This window comes from Desmodus rotundus, chromosome X (genome assembly GCF_022682495.2).
Source record: "Desmodus rotundus isolate HL8 chromosome X, HLdesRot8A.1, whole genome shotgun sequence".
NCBI lineage: Eukaryota > Metazoa > Chordata > Mammalia > Chiroptera > Phyllostomidae > Desmodus > Desmodus rotundus.
The window spans coordinates 39,537,273-39,562,279 of record NC_071400.1 but is presented as its reverse complement, the minus strand read 5'-3'; the positions used below and the strand labels follow the sequence as shown (position 1 = coordinate 39,562,279).

The 25,007-nt window shown below is 39.1% G+C and overlaps 1 protein-coding gene across 2 annotated transcripts in view; it reads left to right on the top strand.

The window, feature by feature from the left end:
* Positions 1 to 25,007, top strand: part of PCDH19 (protocadherin 19) — a 207,595-nt gene that overhangs the window by 93,901 nt on the left and 88,687 nt on the right. For both annotated transcript variants that reach the window (XM_024578767.3, XM_053917510.1), the window contains exon 3: positions 22,717 to 22,775. In XM_024578767.3, coding sequence (XP_024434535.2) covers positions 22,717 to 22,775 — 59 coding nt within the window. The remainder of the gene's footprint in view (positions 1 to 22,716; positions 22,776 to 25,007) is intronic.

Here is a 25,007-nt window from a genome sequence, read left to right as displayed (position 1 = left end):
TCTGTCATTTGGGCCATTTTTTTTTTTTTGTTTGTCTTGGCGCATCTGTTACTTTAAGGGGCGGAGCCTTAGGTGTCCACCGGGGCAGGGTGATGCTGGTTGCTGCGCTGTGTTCCTGTACGTGGGGGAGGGGCCGAGTGGGAGCAATGGCGCCCGCCTCACTCTCCTCCGGATTTCAATCTTCCACTCCGATACCCACAATCAAACTGGGCCACTCTGGTGCTGGTTCCCGAGTAAGTGGGCCTGTGCACACTCTAGGCCCCTGTGGGTCTCTCCAACAACCTCTCCTGTGAGGCTGGGAGTCTCTCCTGCTGCCGCCCCAACCCCCAGGGGCACTTTCAATCAGAGGTTTGAGGCTTTATTTCCCCGAGCTGGAGCCCTGGGTTGCACGGTCTGCTTCGCTGCCCACCGTTCATCTGGTTTATCTGTGAACGAATGTGGTGCCGCAAGGTGCTACCCGCCACTCTGCCTGCCCCACTCTCCGCCACTCTGAGTCCAGCCCTGTGGGTTTATCTGTGCAAATGTGGGGCCGCAGGGTCTGCTAGTGCTCCTACTGCCTGCGCCATTTGTCCCACACTCCGCCAGTCTCAGTCCCGCCACAGCCACGGGAGTCCTCTCCACCCCGGTGCCCGTCTCCGCCCCTCCTACCAGTCTGGATGAATGATTATTTTCTGTTTCCTTGGTGTCAGTCCCCCTTGCTGTTCGATTCTCTGTCAGTTCTGGTTGTGCGAGGAGGCGCAGCGTGTCTACCTACGCCACCATCTTGGTTCCCCTGTACTTTGTTTTACCTGTTGGTGGTTCCTTTGTTGGTGGTTTCTCTCCTCCAACAGGTTTACTTTATTCACAACTCCCACCTTATCTTGTGTGTGATCAGGGGCAGGGTGAAGGTGTAATGGAGTAATACAGGGGGAGAGTATTCTATGGGATTTAAAGTACTAACAGTAGAGAAGATATAGGAGCTCTGACTGGTGTGGCTCAGTGAATTTGTCACTGGCCTGCAAACCAAAGTGTTGCCAGTTCAATTTTGAGTCAGGCACATGCCTGGGCTTGGGGCTGGTCCCCAGTATGGGGCACACTAGAGGCAACCACACATTAATGTTTTCCTGCCTCTCTTTCTCCCTCCCTTCCCCTCTGTCTATAAATAAATAAATAAATTAATTAATTAATTAATTAATTAAAAAATAGAACAGATAGGAGATCCTTTGTAGAAGTACAGCACTAACCATGATATTTCTCCCAGCTAGCCACTTTTTATAAATGGTGAAAAAGCAATAAGACTCTCAATAGAGTATAAAAAGAATGTGAGCTGACTCCAGAAAGCAGAGCGTTTATGCGATATTAGATGGTGAGATATAGTGAGAGTAAAGGAAAGAAACTTGGCATAGTATGTGAGATTATGAAGTTAACCGCAAAAGTAATAAAACTCAGGAAGACAGTAAAGTGGAGTAAGACCAGGAAGGGTGCTGTGTGAGATTTGGAATAACAATAATATGACAAGAAATATATGATTTGAGTAAAAAGTATAAAAAGTAAAAGACCAATATTAATGTGTTATTGGACTATGAGTGAAGTGAAGGAAGAGAAATTAAAATGCAACGTGAAAGGGAGAACAAAGAAAACCAGTCAAACAATTAAATCAAATAAAGAAAGCTAAATGGAAGGAAGAGAATTAAAAAAAAATAAAATGAAACATAAAAATAACAAAACAAAATCAAAACAAAAAATAAATATAAAATAAAAAAAGTAAAATGCAATTTCTGTAGGATAGCAGAATGAATTTTGTCTCAGTTGTTGGCATTAGCCTTCTGATCCCTCTCTGAATCTGTCTTTGGTCCTTTCACGGCTCCAGGTCTTATTGTCTTATACTTCACGGAAAAAAGCCTCCTGCTGCCTTGAAACCCACCAAGAAGGTATTCTTGAACTTCCAAACTTCATATCAGCTGGAATCCTGTTTGAAGTTCACTCTGTTGTTCTGAAGATTGGCTAGGTATCCTAGGTGGGTGCATGAGCAAGTGGGTTCAGCTACCACCTACTTCACCACTGTCTTCAGATACCCAGAAGTATTTATTCTTTAGATTTTCAGAAAATGAAGATTTTGATAAGCCTAAGCCAAGTGAGACATCTTCTCTCAGTGAATTCCTAGGGTGAAGATTTCTAATTAGAGAAGAGATTCTGGAGAAATATATTAAATGATAGGAATGTGACTCTTATTTACCATTGAGACTGGAAATAAAAGTGCACTGTAGATGCATTTTTTAATGTCAAAATTATGTTTTTCAGAAACAAATGTGGTTTTTGCCTCTTTGCTGAATTTCTGTGTTAACTTGGCTGTCTCATTAGAGAGGGGGACATTTCCTAGTCAAATTAATGTGACATTTAAAGAAAATTTCCCCATTCAGATGTTTCATGGTACTTACCATTTAGAATACTTAGAGAGGGGATTAGAATAATGTCAAGCAAATTTTGATTAAATAAGGCTAACCAAGAGCAAATACATTCATGCAAAAAATAAAATCTCATTAATTCTTATAAGAGGTATTTGTGTTGTGATTCTGTATCTTACATTCAGAAGACCTTGGCAGATAATATGATGAGGAGGTGCCATCTTCTAAACAGCTTGGTTTACCTTAGAAATCATATCACATCAGGTTAAGATCTCCAATCTAAATGTGCATTAAAATTACCTGGGAAGCTTTTTAAAACTACCAATTGCTGGGCCACACTCTAGGCCAATTACCTCAGAATCTGTTGGAGTGTGACCTTGGCAACTGTATCTTAACAACATACAAACAAACAAACAAAACCCCCACAAATTCCCTTGTTGATTCTAATGTGCAATTAGAGCTGAGAACCGCTGGCTTAAGACATGCAAACTATTCATTAAGAAAAGATTATTTCCTTCTTCAGGGTGGCCTGAGTAGCAGTCTTTGATTCACCTGAAGTATAAAACATTTTTACTCTTTCAAGACACAAGAGTTAGGTTTGAACACACATGTTAAATCAGTATGAACAAGAGTACTTGATGTAAGTATACAGACCCAGAATATGCCATCTATGGCCAGTTAGCTTAGTTGTTTGGACTGTAGTAATAATGAGGCCAGAATAGTGTATTCTATGCAGTTAGAATAATTGTGTTGTATAAGTTGTATCCATAATTCCAACCAAACTGCCTCACGGAGAAACCAGAGACTCATTACAAAGGCAAAGACAATGGATGACTCAGCATAGTCTCATGCATTATGGAAAATCAGTCCTAGGAATCTGACTCATGATTAGTGTTTCTGATTGCATGAAGTCGCAGCATGGGGCATCTGTCCATTATGGTTCATGCTTGTTTGGGAAGTGGAATATTTACCTTTGAAGGCCAGGACTCACAATAATTGGTGGTTTACTAAGAGTAAAAAAAGGAAGAAAGAAATATAGGACGGTGATACACTTCAATGATACTCTCCTAACTACAGAGGCATATCCTGCCTGTCATATCCACCCATTTTAACCAGTCGGTATACCAGAGAAAGGGAAAGAGAATTGTTAAGGTGTCCACAAATGAGTCTTTGAGATACGATTTTTCTTTTAACTCAGTGCCTGTGAGGGAGAATCCTCATAGTAATATATATTATTCCATTAGGACCAAGAGGTAGTTCAGTCACCAGGGATAAAATTGGTAAGATTTTGCTTACTTGCCCAAATGTTTAGTTCTGGCATCAGGCCTAGCAGTCAGGTCTCTACATAGCTCCATATCTGATGCATAGTGCACACAGGTTTGATTCATTCATGTGCAAAGCTATGCAAAATATTCTACTTGAAAACTGGCTCCTTTAACATGACATTATCTTAGGATGTTGCTCATGCTTTCCCTGGAAGGCCAGTATCTTCTTGATTTCCTTTTTTGTGTCATTTAGTTTATTAACTTTCTTGAGAAAATGATTTAGTAAGTTTGGAGGCTGAGATGGAATATATGCATGCTAGTCATTTATTGCCTGAGTTAGGTAAAAATTTCTGATCCTATTTGGGTGTTGGGTTCTGTAGGAAGCAAGGGATATCATGATTCATGATAAATGCAATTGAATTTTTTCTTTGGATTTACATTCTACTATCCCTACTTTTTAGAAGAGGAAAGTTCCTGAACTTTATTACTGTTGTTATAAACTTTGTTTTCTATCTAGCTACACCAAATTTTTATCCTTTACTTTCACTCTGTATCCTTCATCTAACCTCGTATAAACACTCTTCTTTATCGTCAGCTCACATTCTTTTCCCCTTTAATCTTATTTCATTTCCATGTTTTATAAACAGTGGCTAATTGGGTGGAATACCACAGTAATTGCTGTACTTCTCCAAAGGAATTCCTATTAGTTCACTATTTGTTTGTACATTAAATCCCATAGATTAGCACCCCCCCACACTGTCTGATTCCATTTTGCCTTCCCCCAGCCCCTGATAAGTTGAGTAAGGAATTTTATTCCATTGTTTTCTCTCTCTTTTTTATTTATGTATATATATTTTTACCCTTTCTCAACTTTGGCTCTACTCCTTACTCTTATTAGGTTGCCTCCCCATCCTCTCAAAATCGTTTTCCTGTACTGTAGACATCTAATATTCACTTATCACTTTTCTACAATATTCTTATACCCATTCCACCTTTATTAAACTTTATTCAGCTGCCGGTGCTATTGACCCTGTAGTGGTTTTTCTGCCATTTTGCCCCTGTTGGTCCAACATTTTCAATTTTACTTCTAACCTCATAGTATACTCTTCCCTTTTCTTACCCTATTGTTCCCATCACCCTTTCGTGTTTTACTTACATTTTAAACTTTGTTCCTCTTTTTCTTCACCTTGGTTCTATCCCAACTCTTATCAATTTTCCTTCTTATAACCACACAATAACATTTTTCCCTCTTTTGGTCATCTCATATTGCCTTTGACTTATAATATCTGCAATCTCTCTTTGCCTTTATAATCTTAGTTCAACTGTAATGGAGTTTGCTGATGTGGTAGGGGGGTTCTTTTTGCAGGCATAGGTTTGGTTGTCTGTTAATATTGCTTTGTTAAACAACACCTGTACAATAGCATACAAGAAAAGGTGGGAGTTGTGACTACCAGTAAGCCTACTGGAGCAGAAAACCCACCAACAAAGGAGCCACTAACAGATAAAGCCCAAGTACAATAAGAAAACACACACAGAAGGAAGAAGGGGCATCCCTAGAGCATCCAGACAATGAGATCAAAAAGACCACCACTGAGTCCCACAGAACGCTTAGCACTGAGGTTCACCCTATGAACACAGCTGGCAAAGCAGAGCATCCAGAATAGAAGGAACAAACAAAAGAGTCAGCTAACCCCTGTCTGGTGTGGCTCAGGGGACTAAGTACCGGCCTGCAAAACAAAGGGTAGCCAGTTTGATTCCCATTTGGAACACATGCCAGGGTTGTGCACCAGGTCCCCAGTTGGGGGAGAACAAGCGGCAACCAGACATAGATGTTTTCTCCCTCTCTTTCTCTCTCTCTCCCCCTCTATCTAAAAATAAATGGATAAAATCTTTTAAAAAAGAGTCACCTAAAATGGGAAGACAAGGAAAGAACTGCAATAAAAAGGAATGGAAGAATCCCCAGAAAAGAGCTAAATGAAATGGAGGCAAGCAAACTATAAGACATGGAATTCAAAAGAGTGGTTATAAGGATGCTCAAGGAACTCAGTGACAACTACAAGGAACTGAGTGGGAACTACAGCAGCATGTAAAAGTAAATGGAAACTATAAACAAGAACCAGGCAGAAATGAAGAATACAATATATGAAATAAAAAATACACTAGAAGGAATTGCAATCACACTGGATGAAGCAGAGGACCAAATTAGTGAGCCAGAAGACAAGGTAGAAAGAAATACCCAGTAGAGGAGCAGCATGAAAAAACACTAAAAAATATGAAGGTAGTTTAATGAAATGAAAGACAATATGAAGCACAACAACATTGAAGTCATAGGAATACCAGAAGGAGAAGAAAAGGAGCAAAAGATAGAAACTCTGTTTGAAAAAAAAAAAAAGGACAGAAAATTTCCCTAACTTGGAAAGGGGAAAAGCCATGCAAGTTCAAGAAGCACAGAGGGTGCCAATCAAGATGAATCCAAAGAAGCCCACTCCAAGATACATCATATTAAAATGGCAAAATTCAAAGATATAGACAGAATCTTAAAGGCAACGAGGGAGAAATAGGAAATAACATTCAAGGGAGCTCCAATAAGGCTAGCAGTTTATTTCTCAACAGCAATACTACAAGTCATAATGGAACAGCAAGAAATATTACAAGTAATGAAAAGCAAAGGCCTGCAATCAAGATTACTCTACCCAGCAGGGCTCTCGATTAAAATGGAAGGCAAAATAAGGAGTTTCCCAGACAAAAGAAAGCTGAAAGAATACACTTCCACCAAACCAGCACTGCACGGCCTACTGAAGAGACTGATTTAAGAAGATGAAGCATAAGAATGGCAGAGAGAGGAAGACAGGTACAAAGGGGAAAAATGGCAATGAAAACATATCTATCAATAATAACCTTAAATGTAAATGATTTAAATGCTCCAATCAAAAGACATATGGTTGCAAATGGATAAGAAAATAAAACCTGCACATATGCTGCCTATGAGGCCTACATTAGAGCAAAAGAGCTACACAGTCTGAAAGTGAAGTGTTGAAAAAAAATATTCCAAGCAAATGGACAAGAAAAAAAAAACTGGTTTAGCAATGGGTATATCAGACAAAAGAGACTTAAGAACAAAGGCCATAAAAAGAGACACTGGGGGACACTTCATAATGCTCAAGGGAAGAATCCATCAAGAAGACATAAACATTATAATCAGATAGGCATCCCACATAGGAGCATCCTAATATATAAGGAAAATCTTGGAGAACATCACACTTATACTAGAGGGTTTTAACCTCCCACTGTCAAAATGGATAGATCTTCCAAACAAATACCAACAAAGATATTGCAGCATTGAACAATGCCCTAGATCAAATGGACTTAAAAGATATTATATATATATAATATCTTTATATATATATATAATATATGTAATATATATTATATGTAATATTATATATATGTAATATTATATATATATATATATAGAGAGAGAGAGAGAGAGAGAGAGAACATTTCATCCCAAAGAAGTGAAATACACCTTCTTTTCAAATGTACATGGAATATTTTCAAAGATACACCACATAATAGGACACAAAAGAAGTCTCAACAAATTCAAGAAAATTGAAATCATATTAAACATTTTCTTGGACAACAAGGGCCTGAAACTAAAAACCAACCTCAAGGAAAAAACTCAAAGACACTCAAATTCATGAGATTGAATAGCATGCTATTAAACAATGAATGGGTTAATAATGAGATCAAGGAATAAATCAAAAAGTTTCTGGAAACAAATGAAAGTGAATACAAAACAGCCCAAAACCTGTGGTATACAGAGAAGGCAGTCCTGAGAGGGAAGTTCATAGCAATACAGACCTACCTGAAGAAGATAGAAACATTTCAAATAAACAACCTAACCCTACATTTGCAAGAACTGGAGGAAGAACAACACACAAAACCCAGAGTGAGTAGAAGGGAGGAAATAACCAAGAGCAGAGCAGAATTAAATGACATGGAGACTAAAACAACAATCCAAAGGGTCAATAAATCCCGGACCTCATTCATTGAGAAGATAAACAAATTGATAAGCCTTTTAGCAGAATCATCAAGAAAAATGAGAGAGGACCCAAATACAGAAAATCAGAAATGAAAGAGGAGAGATTACATCTGATACCATGGAGATACAAAGGAGTGTAAAATATTACTAAGAACAACTATATGCTAAAAAATTTGAAAATCAGGATGAAATGGACAAATTTTTAGAAACATATAGTCTGAAAAATGAATCAAGAAGAAACAGAAAGCTTGAACAGACCAATAACCCCTGATGAAATCGAAGCAGTAATCAAAAAATTGCCAGCACATGAAAGCTCAGGACCAGATGGTTTCATGGGACAATTTTACAAAACATTTAAGGAGCTAACCCGTATACTTCTCAGACTACTCCAAAAAATCGAAGATGGGTGAGGACTCCCAAACTTTTTACAAAGCCAGCATCATCCTAAATCCCAAACCAGATAAAGACACAAGAAAGAAAGAAAACTACAGGTCAATATCGCTGATTACTGTAGATGCTAAAATCCTCAAAAAAAAAATATTGGCAAATTGAACCCAGAAATACATTAATAAGATCATGCACAATGATCAAGTGGGATTCATCCAAGGGATGAAATGATGGTACAATATTCACAAATAATAAATGTAATCCATCACATAAAGAAACAGAAAAAAATAGCATGATTATATCAATAGATGCAGAAGAAGCATTTGATAAGGTACAGCACCCATTTATGATAAAAACACTCAGTAAAGGGGGAATAGAGGGAGCATACTCAACATAATAAGGCCACATAGGAGAAACTTACAGCCAACATCATACTTGACAGGCAAAAACTAAAAATCTATCTGCCGAGGTCCAGCCACAGCAGGGTCCAGGGGTTCCTGAAAGGTGGGTAAGGCGTCGGTGATGGGAGACAGACAACATCACGCCTCAGAGGACAGTGAAGCTTTGTTCCATTTATTGCAAGTACAAGCAGGTTTTTATATTTTCATTTTAGGCACTGATTAACATTTGCAAATGTATAGCATGATCAGTTAAGCAGAAAAATCAATACAAAGGTAACCAGGAACAGTACGAAAGTTTCCATAGATATAATTATATTAAACAAAGATTGTTTTGACCAAAGTTTCCATAGATTCAGTTATAGTGAACAAAGATTATTTTAACTAGGAGTGTCATAAATCAGACGATTAGACATTTCCAGAAATAGTTCATAGGGCAAAAGTATACAGTAGATTGAGCAGAGGCAATAAGGCCTTTGTGATATCTAACTTAGCTATCTATCTTTTCTGTCTAAAATGTTTCTCTGTGTACTATAAACTTTAACTTCATAGTAACTGTTTCTATATGCTTAATAGCTAACCAGCTTTTCTTATTTCTATGGCTGTCTAATTGATATATATTCTTATTTAAGGTAAAGGAGGGGCTGTTACTCCTAACGACTTTTAGACATTCAGGGACTTGTTGACTAGAAACGTAATGGCCTGATTATATCCTGTTTGTGTCAGCTGCTGGTCAATTCTAAGAGTGGTGATCATTTCTAGGAGGTTCCAGATGATTAAGGCAGTAAAAATACAGATTCCAAGAAAGAGAAAGAACAAAATCACACACAGATCCCAAGTAATGCCATGTCCCCCAGGCCAGGATATGCTTCCTTGAAGACATATCCCCCATGTCTGGACCTTGTCAAACAACATGGTTGAACGTATTGGAACTGGACGTGGCATCTATCCCACTAATCATGAAGAAGATAATGGTGTCTGCTTTCACCACTTCTTTTTTTTGTTTTTCAGTTTGTATTTTGTTTCTTTTTTGAAAAAATATTTTATTGTTATTCAAGTATAATTGTCTGCATTTATCTCCCACCATTCCCACCACCCCAGCCATCCCCACCTCCCTCCCCTGATTCCACCCTCCCCCTTGGTTTTGTCCATATGTCCTTTATAGTTACTCCTGAAAACCCTCCCCCCTTCCCCCCATCATCTCCTCCCATCTGCCCTCTGGTCACTCTCAGACTTTTCTTAATTCCGATGTCTCTGGTTATATTGTGTGTGCTTCTTTGTTTTGTTGATAAGGTTCCTGTTAAAGGTGATTTCCTATGGTATTTGTCCCTCACTGCCTGGCTTACTTCACCTAGCATAATGCTCTCCAGTTCCACCCATGCTGTTGTGAAGGGTAGGAGGTCCCTCTTTCTATCTGCTGCATAGAATTCCATTGTGTAAATGTAACATAGTTTTTTCATCCATTTATGTACTGATGGTCAGTGAGGTTGCTTCTAGCGCTTGGCTATTTTAAATTGTGCTGCTATGAACATGGGGTGCATAGGTTCTTTTGGATTGGTGTTTCAGGGCTCTTAGGATAAATCTCAGCAGTGGAATAGCCAGGGCAAAAGGTAGTTCCATTCTTAGTTTTCTGAGGAAATTCCATACTATTTCCCACAGTGGCTGCACCAGTCTGCATTCCCACCAACAGTGCACTAGGGTTCCCTTTTCTCCACATCCTCTCCAACACTTGTTGTTGGTTGATTTGTTTATGATGGTCATTCTAACTAGTGTGAAGTGGTATCTCATTGTGTTTTTTTTAAATTAATTAATTTATTTTTATTCAGTTACAATTGTTTGCATCTCTCTGATGGCTAGCGATGCTGGACATCTTTTCATATGTCTTGGACCCTCTGTTTGTCCTCCTTGGGAAAGTGTCTGTTCAAATCTTTTGACCATTTTTTATTGGGTTGTTGGTCTTCCTGCATTCGAGTCATGTGAGGTCTTTATATATTTTGGAGATCAAACCCTTGCCTGAGGTACCATTTGCAAATATGTTTTCTCATACGGTTGTTTGTCTTTTCATTTTAATGCTGTATTCTGTAGCCATGCAGATGCTTTTTAATTTGATGAGGCCCCATTTGTATTTTTTTTCTTTATGTACACTGTGCTAAGGGAAATATCAGTGAAAATATTGCTGCATGGAAAGTCTGAGATTTTTCTGCCTATATTTTCCTCTAGGACTTTTATGTTGTCAAGACTTATATTTAAGTCTTTTATCCACCTTGAATTTATTTTTGTGTATGCTGTAACTTGGTGATTGAGTTTCATTTTTTTGCATGTAGCTATCCAGATCTCCCAACACCGTTTGGTGAAGAGGCTATTTTTATTCCATTTTATACTTCTGACCTTTGTGAAATATTAATTGACCACAGATACTTGGGTTTATTCTGGACTCTCTGTTCTGTTCCATTGGTCCATGTGTCTGTTGTTATGTCAGTACCAGGCTGTTTTGATTACAGTGGCCTTGTAATACAGTTTGATATCAGGTATTGTGATCCCTCTTGCTTTGTTCTTCTTTCTAAAAATTGCTGCAGCTATTTGGGGTTGTTTATGGTTCCATATAAATTTCTGAAATGTTTGTTCTATATCTGTGAAATGTGTCATTGGTAAGTTGATAGGGATTGTGTTGAATCTATAAATTACTTTGCATACTATGGACATTTTGATGAGGTTAATTTTTCCACTCCATAAGCATGGTACATGTTTTCATTTGTTTGTGTCTTCCTTAATTTCCTTCTCCTGTGTTGCATAGTTCTCTGAGTATAGGCCCTTTACCTCCTTGGTTAGATTTTTTTCTAGGCATTTTATTTTTCTTATTGCTATATCAAATGGGATTTTTTCCCCCTGATATCTGTTCCTGATATTTCACTGTTGGTACACAAAAATGCCTTTGATTTCTGAGTTTTGACTTTGTATCCAGCTGTTTTGCCAAATTGATTTATTAGGTTGAGCAGTTTTTTTGTAGAGTCTATAGAATTTTCTATGTATACTATTATTTCATCTGCAAACAATGACAGTTTGCTTCCACCTTTACAATTTGGATGCCTTTTATCTCTTTTTATTGTGTGATTTCTGTGACTAGGACTTCCAATACTATGTTGAATAGGAGTGGTGAAAGTGGACATGCTCGTCTTGTTCCTGATCTTAGTGGGAAAGCTTTTAAGTTTTTGCTCATTGAGTATGATGTTGTCTCCAGGTCTCTCTCGTATTTAGCCTTCATTATATTGTGGAATGCTCCCTATATTCCCACTTTGCTGGGTGTTTTTATGATAGGTGTGTGCTGTACATTATCAAATACTTTTTCCAAATCTATTGATACGATCATGTGATTTTTGTCTTTTTTTTTTAATTTAATGTATTATGGTTATTGATTTACAAATATTGTACCATCCTTGCATCCCTGGGAAGAATCCCACTTGGTCATGGTGTATGATCTTTTTAATGTATTGCAGGCCAACATTTTGTTGAGGATTTTAGCATCTATGTTCATCATTGATATTGGCCTGAAGTTTTCTTTCTCTGTTATGTCTTTATCTGGTTTTGGGATTAGGATGATGCTGGCTTCATAAAAAGACTTTATGAGCCTTACATCTTCTTGAATTTTCTGGAATAATTTGTGAAGGATAGGGGTTAGGTCTTCCTTAAATGCTTTGTAAAATTCTCCTGTGAAACCCTCTGGTCCAGGGCTTTTGGTGTCGGGAGTTTTTTTGACTACTGCTTGAATTTAGTTAGCTGTTATTGGTCTGTTCAGGCTTTCTGCTTCTTCATTGAGTTTTGGAAGATTATATTTTTCTAGAAATTTGTCTGTTTCAGCTAGGTTTTCAAATTTCTTGGCATATAGTTCTTTGTAGTAATTTCTTAAAATCCTTTGTATTTCTGTAGTATAAATTCTAATCTCTCCTCTTTCTTTTCTCATTGTGTTTATTTGGGTCCTCCCTCTCTTTTTCTTTCTGAGTCTCCTTAAAAGTTTGTCTATTTTGTTTATCTTTTCAAAGAAGCAGCTCCTGGATTTATTGACTATTTAGACTGTTGTTTTAGTCTCTATGTCATTTAATTTTGTTCTGATCTTGGTTTTTTCCTTCCTTCTACTCACTTTTGGCTTTGTCGTTGTTCCTCCAGATCTTGTAGATGTAGTGTTAGGTTATTTATTTGAAATGTTTCCATCTTTTTTAGGTAGGCCTATGTCGCTATGAACTTCCCTCTCAGGACTGCCTTCCTTGTGTCCCATAAATTTTGGACTGTTGAGAATTCATTTTCACTTGTTTCCAGAAACATTTTGATTTCTTCCTTGATCTCATTGTTAACCCATGCATTGTTTAATAGTATGCTATTCAATGTCCATGAGTTTGAGTCTTTTTGAGTTTTTTTCCTTGTGGTTGGTTTCTAGTTTCAGTCCTTTGTGGTCAGAGAAAATGCTCCATATGATCTCAATTTTGTTGAATGTGTTTAGGCTTCTTTTATGTCCTATCATGTGGTTTATCTTTGAAAATATTCCATGTGCATTTGAAAAGAATGTGTATTTTTCTTCTTTGGGATGAAAGGCTCTCTCTATATATCAGTTAAGTCCATTTGCTCTAGGACATTGTTCAATGCCAGAATATCTGTTAATATTTTGTTTGGAAGGTATCCTTTTTTTACAGTGGTGTGCTGAAATCCCCTACTATAATTGTGTTGCTGTCAATATGTTTCTTGAAGTGGTCCACAATTTTCTTTATGTATTTGGGTGCTCCTATGTTGGGTGCATATATATTTACAATGTTTATGTCTACTTGATGGATTCTTTCCTTCACCATCATGAAGTAACCTTCTTGGTCTCTTTTTACGGCCCTTTTTTGAAAGTCTATTTTGTCTGATATGAGTGTTGCTACCCTGACTTTTTTTTTCCTGTCCATTTGATTGGAATATTTGTTTCCAGCCCTTCACTTTCAGTCTGTGTAGGTGTTTTGCTCTGATGTGGATCTTTTGTAGGCAGCATATGTGTGGTTCATGATTTCTTATGCATTCAGCTATTCTATGTCTTTTGATTGGAGCATTTAATCCGTTTACGTTTAAGGTTATATTGATAGGTACTTATTCATTGCCTTTTTTTTTTTTTTGTATCTGTGGTCCTCTCTCTATCACTCTTTTTTTTTCTTTTTTGTTTCTTAAAGCAGTCCCTTTAGCATCTTTTGCAGAGCTGGTTTGGCTGAAGTGTATTGTTTCAGGCTTCCTTTGTCTGTGAAACTCCTTATTTGGCCTTCTATGTTAATTGAGAGCCTTGCTGGATAGAGTAGTCTTGGTTGTAGGCCTTTGCTTTTCATTACTTGGAATATTTCTTGTCATTACCTTGTGGCTTGGAGGGTTTCCATTGAGAAGTCTGCAGCTAGTCTTATCAGGGCTCCTTTGTATGTTACTTCCTCTTTCTCCCTTGCTGCCTTTAGGATTCTCTCTTTGTCTTGGAATTTGCCATTTTAATGTTGATGTGTTTTGAAGTGGGCTTCTTTGGGTTCCTCTTGACTGGGATTCTCTTTGTTTCCTGGATTTTTGTGACTTTTTCTGTTACAAATTAGGAAAGTTTTCCATCAGTACTTTTCAAGCAGGTTTTCTATCCCTTGCTCTTCTTCTCCTTCTGCTATCCCTATTATTCAGATATATTATGTTTTATGTAGTCATGCAATTCCCTTAATACCTCTTCATTCTTTCTTGGTCTCTTTTCCTTTTCTTGGTTTTTCTGGGTCTTTTTTTCTACCTTGTCCTCCAGCTCACTGATTTGATCCTCTGTTTCATCTAGCCTGCTTTTGATTCCTTCTACTGTGTTCTTCAGTTCAGAAATTGTATTCTTCATTTCCTCTTTGCCCTTGTTGATAGTTTCTGTTTCCTTTTTCATGTTGATGTAGTTTGCTGTGAGTTCATTTTAGTTTCCCTGTAGTTTTTGGTAATTCTCAGTGAGTTCATTGAGGTTACTTATAACCATTGCTTTGAACTCAATATCTGATAGTTGACTTGCTTCTGTTTCATTTAGCTTCCTTTCTTAGGTTTCTTCCTTTCCTTTCATTTGGGGTTTCTTTCTTTGTCTTCCCTTTGCAAGACTCTTCTTGTTAGGCTCTGCTTCTTAAACTGATCTGTTCTGACTCCCTCGTTTTATGGCGTGAACTTCTTTGGTAGGAGACCTTTGAGATTCAGTGGTGCAATTCCATTGATCTCCTGAACTTGCTGCTCTTGGGCTGTCATTTATGTTGGCTCTCTGTATGTCTTTGAGTTTTGATTGTTGTTGGGTCTTTCTTTGGTGGGTCCTTCCTTCCAGCTGGTTTGCTTAGGTTTACTCCATCCACCATGTCTTGTATTCTCTTGTGCAGGTGCGACAGTTTGTCTTGAAGGTGGTTATTCTGTCTGTGCTAGAGTTTGAGGCTTCTCTCTACCTATTGTTCAGTTGTTTGTTCTGGTTAATATGTCCACCATTTAGTTGTAATTCCAGATTGGTCCTGGGTGGAGGTTAGTGTCGCTTCCAGTCACTCCTTCACCTTCTTTCATTATTACCTGTTGATGATTCATTTGTTAATGGGTTGTCTTTTCCAGCAGGCATACTGATGTTCACAGCTCCCACCTACTTTTTTATGTGATCAGTTGGGTGTAAGGAAAAATGGATTAAGACAGTGGGAGTGTATTCTTTGGGATGTAATGTACCATCCTGTAGAGAATGGTACATTAAATCCCATCCAATGGAGGTTCTTTGGATTTGTATAGTGTTAACTGTGATATGTCACCAAACTAGCCTTTTTTTAGAAAGGGTGGAAAAGGATAAGACTCTTGTTAGAAGGGGGAAGGATTGTGAGTTGGATCCAGAAATCAATGAGCTTGTGGATAGTCAGATTATGTGATATAATGAGATTAAAGGATAGAAAATATGTGTAGTGTGTGAGAGAATAGAGTTAACCACAATAGTAATAAAATTCCGGAAGATAGTGAAATGGGCTAAGATCTGGTTGCTGTGTTGTATTTACAATTGTATGGAACTACAATTATTTACATTAATATTGAAACAGCAATCGCATACAGAATCTATGTGATCCAAATAATAAGAATATGAAGCACACAACCTAGAGTAGTGTGCTATTGGAACACAAGTGAAGTGAAAGAAGGAAAATTAAAAATACACTTTGAAGGAGAGAACAAGGAAAACCAGTCAAACAATATAATTAAACAAACAAGATGAAGAAAACTAAACAAGAAGTGAAATAAAAAATACTAATAAAATAAAAGAAGTAAAAATAATGAAAAAATAATAATACAAATAAGAATAACTTGCAAGTTCTCTGTAATAGCAAAGTGAAATTTGTCTTAGTCTCTCAGTTGTTGTGATGATCCCTCTTCGGGTCTGACTCTGGTCCTTTCACAGCTCCAGGTCTTATTGTCTCACTTGTGGAGAAAAAAGAAAGAAAGAAAACAGCTTCCTGCTGCCCTTAAACTGGCCAACCATGTTCTGCTGGTCTTCCTGGCGACAGCAGGCTGAGAGGGGTTGAGTTTTGCTTTTCTCCCTTCTTGTGGTTTTGCATGCAAGAGGGCCAGGTCTGGGCTTTGCTCTTCACAGTTGCCCAGCCTCCAGCCCAGTTCCTCAGTTCACTTGTGTGCCCCCAGTGTCCCCCTGCACCAGGCCTTCACCTTCAGTCCACCAGTTGTGCTATCCTTGAGGTGCGCCAATTAGGGGCAACTCACACCACCTTCTCGCTCTTTGCTGTCCTAGGGACTCTGAAAGTCTCTTCAGGGAAGTTTGGCTCCCAAGTGAGTTAAGTCTTTCTGGGAACTGCTAACTCCCTGAGCCCTGCTACTCTCTTCTGCGGGGGTCACCTCCTCCTTCCTCTTAGTAAGCCAGTCCGGCCGCAGGTTGGGATTGCTGCAGTGGCTGCTGAGTCAGGTGAAGGTGTGTGCCTACGGTGCAGTGGTCCTGGGCACACATCATCTGATGCAGTGGTGTTGGGGGGGTGCAGCCCTGGGTGCCAGCCTCTGGGGCATCAGTCATGAGTGTGTGCAGCTGGGGCAGTGGTCGTGGGCATGCAGCCTGCTCTGCTCCAATTGCAGGGGCAGGGGCATAGTCACAACATCAGTCATGGGCGTGCAGCCTCTCCTGGTGTGGTGGTGTAGCTGTGGGGTGGCCTTGTCAGGCACTCACCTCTGGGGCCAGGGTGGCTGCAGGGGCTGGGGCAGCTGCTGTGGGAGAATTCTCCAAACAGCCACAGAGAGCCTCCCCTTCTCTCCTTTTTTTTTTTCCCCTCTGAACAAATTCCTCCTGCCCAAGTTGCCACTCCAAACAGTTGCCCAGTCTCTCTCACAGCCCAACTTTCCCACCAGACTGGATACTATCAGGGTCAGGGTCCATCATGACCTTACTCCCCTCCCTTCTCTAGGCATCACCTGGCTCCCCAGTTTGTTTGGTAATGACCCAGCTGGCATCCACATTCTCAGTAGTTGGATACCGCCCCTGTGTGTTTGCCACTTTGTCTTTATTCTGCCCAGTGACTTCAAGCATCCAGGTCCATCCTAGTGCCTCTCTACCCTCCCTGTTTGGCAGGGGAGGGAGCTGTTGACCTGGCTCTCTTCCAAGAATCCTGTGGGTGGCCTGGCAGTCACTATGCCTGAGGCTGCAGCTGCCCTGGTCCCTGTGCTGGTTCCAAAGCAATCTCCTTACCATCTAATTTTTCAATGTCTTCTATGATTTCTGACCTCCAACCTTCATATATGCCTAGATACTATTGGCTGTTCACTCTGTTCCTCAAAATATCAGCTAGGTGTTCCACCTGTGTGCAGGGGGAAGTGGACTCTGCTCCCACCTTTCTCACCACCATCTTAAATCCTGCTTTCACCACTTCTATTCAACATAATATTGGACGTTCTAGCCACAGTGATCAGACAAGAAAAAGAAATAAAAGGCATCCAAATGGGAAAGGAAGAAGTAAAACTGTCATTGTATGCACATGACATGATAGTGTACATAGATCACCCTACAGACTCCACCAAAAAAGTACTCGACCTAGTAAGTGAATTTGGCAAAACAGTGGGATACAAAGTCAATATTGAGAAGTTGAAGGTGTTTTTGTACATCAACGATGAAATTCAGAAACTGAAATCAAGAACAAATTCCCATTTGTATAGCAACAAGAAAAATAATGTACCTAGGAATAAACCTGAACAATGAGTTAAAAGACTGTACTCAGACAACTACAGAACACTGAGGAAATAAATTAAGGAAGACACTAATAAAAGGAAGCATATACCATTTTCATGGACTGGTAGAATTAACATCATCAAAATGTCTGTACTACCCCAAGAAATTTATAGATTGAACGTAATCCCTATTAAAATATCAATGACATGCCCTGTCTTCTGTGGCTCATTGGATTGAATGCCAGCCTGCAAAGCAAGGGGTCACTGGTTCCATTCCTATTCTGGGAACATGCCTGGCTTTTAGGCCAGTACGGGGTGCATGATAGACAATCACAGATTGATGTGTCTCTCCTTATCTTTGTCTCTACCTTCCCCTCTAAAAATAAATAAAGTAAAATTTAAAAAAAATACCAGTGAAAATTTTTACAGATATAGGACAAACATTTCAAATATTTATATGGAACCATAAACAACCCCAAATACCCTCAGCAATTTTGGGAAAAGGAGAACAAAGTAGAAGGGATCACCAGACCTGATTTAAAACTATATTACAAGGCCATTGTAGTCAGAACAGTCTGGTACTGGCATAAGAACAGATCATGGACCAATAGAACAGAATAGAGAGACCAGAAATAAACCCAAGTCTCTATGGTCAATTAATACTTGACAAAGGCATCAGAAGCATAAAATGGAGTAAAAATAGCCTCTTCAGTAAATGGTGCTGGTAGACCTGGATAGCTACATGCAAAAAAATGAAACTCAACCACCAACTTACACAAACGCAAAAATAAACTCAAGATGGATAAAAATATTAAAATATAAATCACAACACCCTAAAAGCCCTAGAGGTGAACATAGGCAGGAAAATTTCAGATATTCTGAACAGCAATATTTTCACCAATATGTCCTCTAGAGCAAGGGACATAAAGGAAAGAATAAACAAATGGGACCTCATCAAAATAAAAAGCTTCTGCATGGCTAAAGAAAACTGCATTAAAACAAAAAGAGAACCAACAGTATGGGAAAACATATTTGTCAATGATACCTCAGACAAGGGTCTGATCTGCAAAATATATGAAGAATTCACACAACTCCACTTCAGGAAGTCAAACAACCCAATTAAAAAATGGGCAAAGGACTTGAACAGACACTTCTCCAAGGAAGACATACAGAGGGCCCAGAGACATATGAAAAGATAGTCAGCATCACTAGCCATCAGAGAGATGCAAATTAAAACCACAGTGAGGTACCATCTCACACCAGTCATAGTGGCCAATATAAACAAATCCACAAACAAACATTGGGGAGGATGTGGAGAAAAGGCAACCCTAGTTCATTGTTGGTGGGAATGCAGACTGGTGCGTCCACTGTGGAAAACAGTATGGAATTTCCTCAGAAAACTAAAAATGGAACTGCCCTTTGACCCAGCAATTCCGCTACTGGGATTATACCCTAAGAACCCTGAAACACCAATCCAAAAGAACCTGTGCACCCCAATGTTCATAGCAGCACAATTTACAATAGCCAAGTACTGGAAGCAACCTAAGTGCCCATCAGCAAACGAGTGGGTCCAAAAACTATGGTATATTGACACAATGGAATTCTACACAGCAGAGAGAAAGAAGGAGCTTATACCCTTTGCAAGAGCATGGATGGAACTGGAGAGCATTATGCTAAGTGAAATAAGCCAGACAGTGAGGGGCAAATACCATATGATCTCACCTTTAACTGGAACATAATAAATAGAACAAAAAAGCAAACAAAATATAACCAGAGACATTGAAGTTAAGAACAATCTAACAATGGACAGGGGGGGTGGGGGGGGCAGTGAGGAGAGGGGATTACAGGAACTACTATAAAGGACACATGGACAAAACCAAGGGGGAGGGTGGAGGTGGGGGAGGGAGGGGGTTCAGCTGGGGTGGGGTGGAGGGATTGGGAGAAAAGGCACACAACTGTAATTGAATAACAATAAAAATTAAAAAAAAAAAACCAAAACTGTTGCTATTCAAAACAACTCTCAATGGCCCTGCTCCATGCATCCCATCCCCCAACTCAGACTTGTGAGGGTGAGGAACTCCTATATATATTTTTTCTAATATTTCCTGGGCACCAAGTTCTGGACCCCATTACAATTCTCTATTTGGACCCCCCTTCCCCACTGTACCCTGTTACAAGGACACATGGAAAACACCAATGGGGGTAGGTTCGAGGTTGGGAGACGGGATGGGTGGGACAGGGGTGAGTGGTGAGGGGGAAGTGGGGACAACTGTACTTGAACAAAAATTTTAAAAAATGAGTGCTGGTGATGCTGTGGAGAAAAGCAAACCCTATTACACTGTTGGTGGGATTGCAGACTGATGTATCCACTCTGGAAAACAGTATGGAATTTCCTCAGAAAACTAAAAATGGAACTGCCTTTTGACCTGGCAATTCCATTGCTGGGTTTGTACCCTAAGAATTCTAAAACACCAATTCAAAAGAACCTATGTACCCCAATGTTCATAGCAACACAATTTACAAAAGACAAGTGCTGGAAGCAACCTAAGTGCCCATCAGTAAATGAGTGGATCAAAAACGGTGGTACATTTACACAATGGAATACTATGCAGCAGAAAAAGGATCTCCTACTCTTCATGACAGCATGGATGGGACTTGAGGGCATTATACTAAGTGATATACGCCAGATGGTGAAAGACAAATGCATACCATATGATATCACCTATAAGTGGAATCTATTCAACAAAACAAACAAGCAAGCAAAATAGAACCAGAGCCCTGGCTATTGTGGCTCAGTGGATTGAGAGCCAGCCTGTGAACCAAAGGGTTACTGGTTTGATTCCCAGTTAGGGAAGATGCCTGCGTTACAGGCCAGGTGCATAGTAGGGGGCACTCAGGAGGCAACCACACATTGATGTTTCTCTCCCTCTCTTTTCCCCTCCCTTCCCCTCTTTAAAATAAATAAATGAAATCTTGAAAAGATTGTTTCTCTCTCTCCAAAAAAAAAAGAGAAAAAAAATAGAACCAGAGATATGGAAATAAAGAACAAACTGACAGTAACCAGATGGGATGTGGGAAGGGGATCATGGGGCAAAGACTGGGAAGGGTTTTCAAGGAACATGTATAACAGATCCATGGAGAAAGACAAAGTGGGGTGGGGGAGGATTGAATGTGGGAGGTCAGGGTAGGTTGGGTGGGGGAGTGTAATGGGGCAAATGGGGACAAGTGTAATTGAAGAACAGTAAAAAAAGGAAAAAAAATAAAAGGGATGAATAAACTTGAAAAAAATAGAGGAGGAAAGTGAGGAAGACAGAAATTAAGTAATTTCCTAAGGTTGCACAGTGAAACTAACAATTGAACTCTTCAGTGGTTAATCAATCCCCTGTTTTAATTGGATCACATGCTTTGTGGGGTGGGGGACTTCAACTTGTTACTGTACATATTGTACTATTCGTCGTGGAAGAGTGAGTGCATTTACTCAATACAATTTTTAGCCCATGATGTTGGTATAATAAATTCAAGTAATGCTTGTTTGTTGACTGATTGATAGATAACCTCTTTCAGAAGTACTTCCAGCATTGTATTCCCAGTGGAGCTTCAAGTTTGCCTCCTCCTCTTATAGTTATGTTAGCAACAGTTTCAGTATCTATTTTCTTATGAACAAATCAGAAATGAACTGATCTTTTTATTTTTACTCTCCCAAGCCATTCCTTTCAACAGCAGTAAGAATATATGTGGCAGTCATGAACATACCTAAGTAAATCAGGACAATGGTGAGATTTCCTTCTCATACTCTCTCCTTTCTCCCACTTGTCACCATCCTCATCCTCACCTACTCAAGATACTGAAGGTCTCCACCCTGACTGAAGGTAGTTTGATGCTCACGTAGTAGTAGTTGGATCTGCTGTCACCTGTCCTGTTTTCTCCTCTACCAAACTGTGAGCTCCTTGAAATCATAAGTTGCATAGAACTTAGCAGTTAATGTCTGACAGGCAGACATATGAAAGGAATCTGCTATTTTGTTAGCTAGACATCTGTTATGTTTCCTTTTCCAGGCACTTTCAGTTGAAGTGATTTCAGAAGGCAGTAAGGAATGTGAGAATAGTGAGGATTTCTGGTAAAATGGCAGGAGGGTGGAGATGTGTTTTTCAGTTTATACGGTGGTTTAGTGAGAGTAGTACTTTAGTGTTGGGGGTAAGATCCACTTAACTAAGACTAGTAATGTTATTCTCAATATTTCCATGCATTCCCACTTTCTAAGGCTTCCCCCCTTTATCTCCCCAACCTATCCGTGTTCATAAGCTGTTTTTGCATCTCTTTCATCTGGCAGGTATTCTGCATTTGCTTTTGTAAAACCAGTGCTCAGTCAGTTTACTGTAACCAGATTAGACAGTGGTATTTTAACAATGGGAGCTGAGACAGGGATTTGTTTGCAGACTTCACTGTTCACATGAAAAGGCTTTGGCACCCCCTGTGGACTACCTTTCATTACATTTTAGTTATAATACTTGTTTGCCTTTATATCTGTGATGAAATGAAGGTCTTCCTGAATAACCAGCACTGAGTTAAATGTCTTAGAACAAAGGGAAGTGCAGAGTTTAAATCCACAGTGGGGCATTACCTTGCCTACATTTCCATATCTATGGAATAAGTATTTTAACATGTTAATTATCTAGTACTAATAAAAATATCTTTGAACTTCCAGTCAATTCAATGGGCACAGAATTGTGTCCACTGGGGAATGGGAAGCAATTAGTTTCTGTAAAGATTTTAGGTCATGCTGTATCTTCCCCTAAGAGGTTACATGGTAAGTAGCCAGGCATATTCTAGGGAATGTTTGTGTCAAGTTCATCTTGATTTGCAGGTGAGAACCGCCTCCACAGAATCCCCAGGGCTCCAAGGAGATGGTAGGGATTCCTCAGGCTGTTGCCCCACTATGCCCTTGATTTCTGATTCATTCACTGCTTCTTGCCCAGTAGAAAAATTCCCCTTAAGTAGGACAGTTTCCCTCTTCTCATGAATCATCTATGTAACCTTCTAAATATTTTTTCCCATTGCAGACTGAAAACTATTCTTTTGACTCCAACTATGTGAATAGCCGAGCCCATTTAATCAAAAGGTATGTTGGTTTGCTTGCCTATTTTTTAAAAAGATTTTCATTATTTAATTTTAGAGACAAGGGAAGGGAGGGAGAGAGAGGGAAACAGCAATGTGTGGCTGCTTCTTGTGTGCTCTCCTACTGGGGACCTGGCCCACAACCCAGGCTTGTGCCCTGACAGAGAATCAAACTGGCAACTCTTTGGGTCACAGGCCCGTACTCAATCCAGCCACACCAGCCAGGGCTGCTTGCCTATTTTTACAATTAAGCTTGATTTAATATAAAAAGTAAAACTGATTAAGTTTTTTAAGTATGCTTTTTTAGATTTTAAAATTAATGTGTATCTGCTTATTGTAGAATATTTGGAAATTTCAGAAAATCATAAAAAGCTAAATAAAAATCACCAGTAATTATACTACCCAAAATGATCACTTTTGGCAAATTATCATGTTTCTTTTTTGTTGTTAATCTTTGTTGTATATTTTTTCCATTACCATTTAGTACCCTTATATCTACCCCCCAGCAATCACCACACTGTTGTCCATGCACATGAGTCCTTTTACCTTTATGCTCAATCTCTTTATCCCCTCACCTCCCCCACCCCACTAGCTGTCATCCTGCTCTCTATCTATGAGCCTGTCCCCATTTTTCTTGTTAGTTCAGTTTGTTCATTAGATTCCACATATGAGTGAAATCATATGGTATTTGTCTTTCTCTGACTGGCTTATTTCACTTAGCATAATGTTCTCCAGGTACACTCATACTGTGGAAAATGTAAAATTTTCTTCTTTTTTATGGTTGAGTATTATTTTATTGTGTAAATATCCAATAGTTGCTTTATCCACACATCTACTGATGAAAACTTGGGCTCCTTCCATATCTTGGTGATTGTAATAATGCTGCAAAGAACACAGGGGTGAATATGTTTCTTCGAATTAGTGCCTTGGGTTCCTTTGGATATATTCTCAAAAGTGTGATAGCTGGGTCAAAAGGCAGATCTATTTTTATTTTTTGAGGTATCTCCATACTGCTTTCCACAGTGGCTGCACAAGTCTGCATTCCAACCAACTGTACAAAAGGGTTCCCCTTTCTCCACATCCTCTCCAGCACATGTTGTTTGTTGATTTATTGATGATAGCCATTCTGACCAGTGTGCGGTAATATCTCGTTGTGGTTTTAATTTGCATTTCTCTGACAATTAGTGACATTGAGCATCTTTTTATATGTCAGTTTGCCATCTGTATGTCCTCCATGGAGAAGTTCATGTCATTTTCTCATTTTTTTTATTGGGTTGTTTATTGTTTTTGGTATTTTTGGTGTTGGTTTTTCTAAGTTCTTTGCAAATTGTGTACATTAACTCTTTATCAGATGTAGTGGTGAATATGTTCTTCCATTCTTTGGGTTGTCTTTTTATTTTCTTCATGATTTCCTTTGCTGTGCAAACATTTTTTAGTTTAACGAAGTTCTCATTTGTTCAATTTTTCTTTTGTTTCCCTTGCCTGGGGAGATATATCTGATAAAATATTGCTGTGAGCTATGTTTGAGATTTGCTTGCCCATGTTTTTATAAGGATTTCTATGATTTCTAGTCTAATATTTAAGTCTTTGATCCATTTTGAATTTATTCTTTTTTTACTCTTTAAAAAATTATTTTATTGTTCAATTACAGTTATCTGCATTTTCTCCTCACCCCTCCCCACACCCCATTCAAACCCACCTACCTCCCTTGCTTCCACCCTCCCCCTTGGTTTTGTCCATGTGTCCTTTATAGTAGTTCCTGAAAACCTTTCTTCCCACTATCCCTTCCTCCTTCCCCTCTGGATATTTTTAGATTGTTCTTAACTTCAATGACTCTGGTTATATTTTGTTTGCTTTCTTCGTTTGCTGATTGTGTTCCAGTTAAAGGTGAGATCATATGGTATTTGTCCCTCACCGCCTGGCTTATTCCACTTAGCGTAATGCTCTCCAGTTCCATCCATGCTGTTGCAAAGGGTATAAGCTCCTTCTTTCTCTCTGCTATGTAGAATTCCATTGTGTAAATGTACCATAGTGTATGGATCCACTCATTTGCTGATGGGCACTTAGGTTGCTTCCAGTACTTGGCTACTGTAAATTGTGCTGCTATGAACATTGGGGTGCACAGGTTCTTTTGGATTGGTGTTTCAGGGTTCTTAGGGTATAATCCCAGCAGCGGAATTGCTGGGTCAAAGGGAAGTTCCATTTTTAGTTTTCTGAGGAAATTCCATACTGTTTT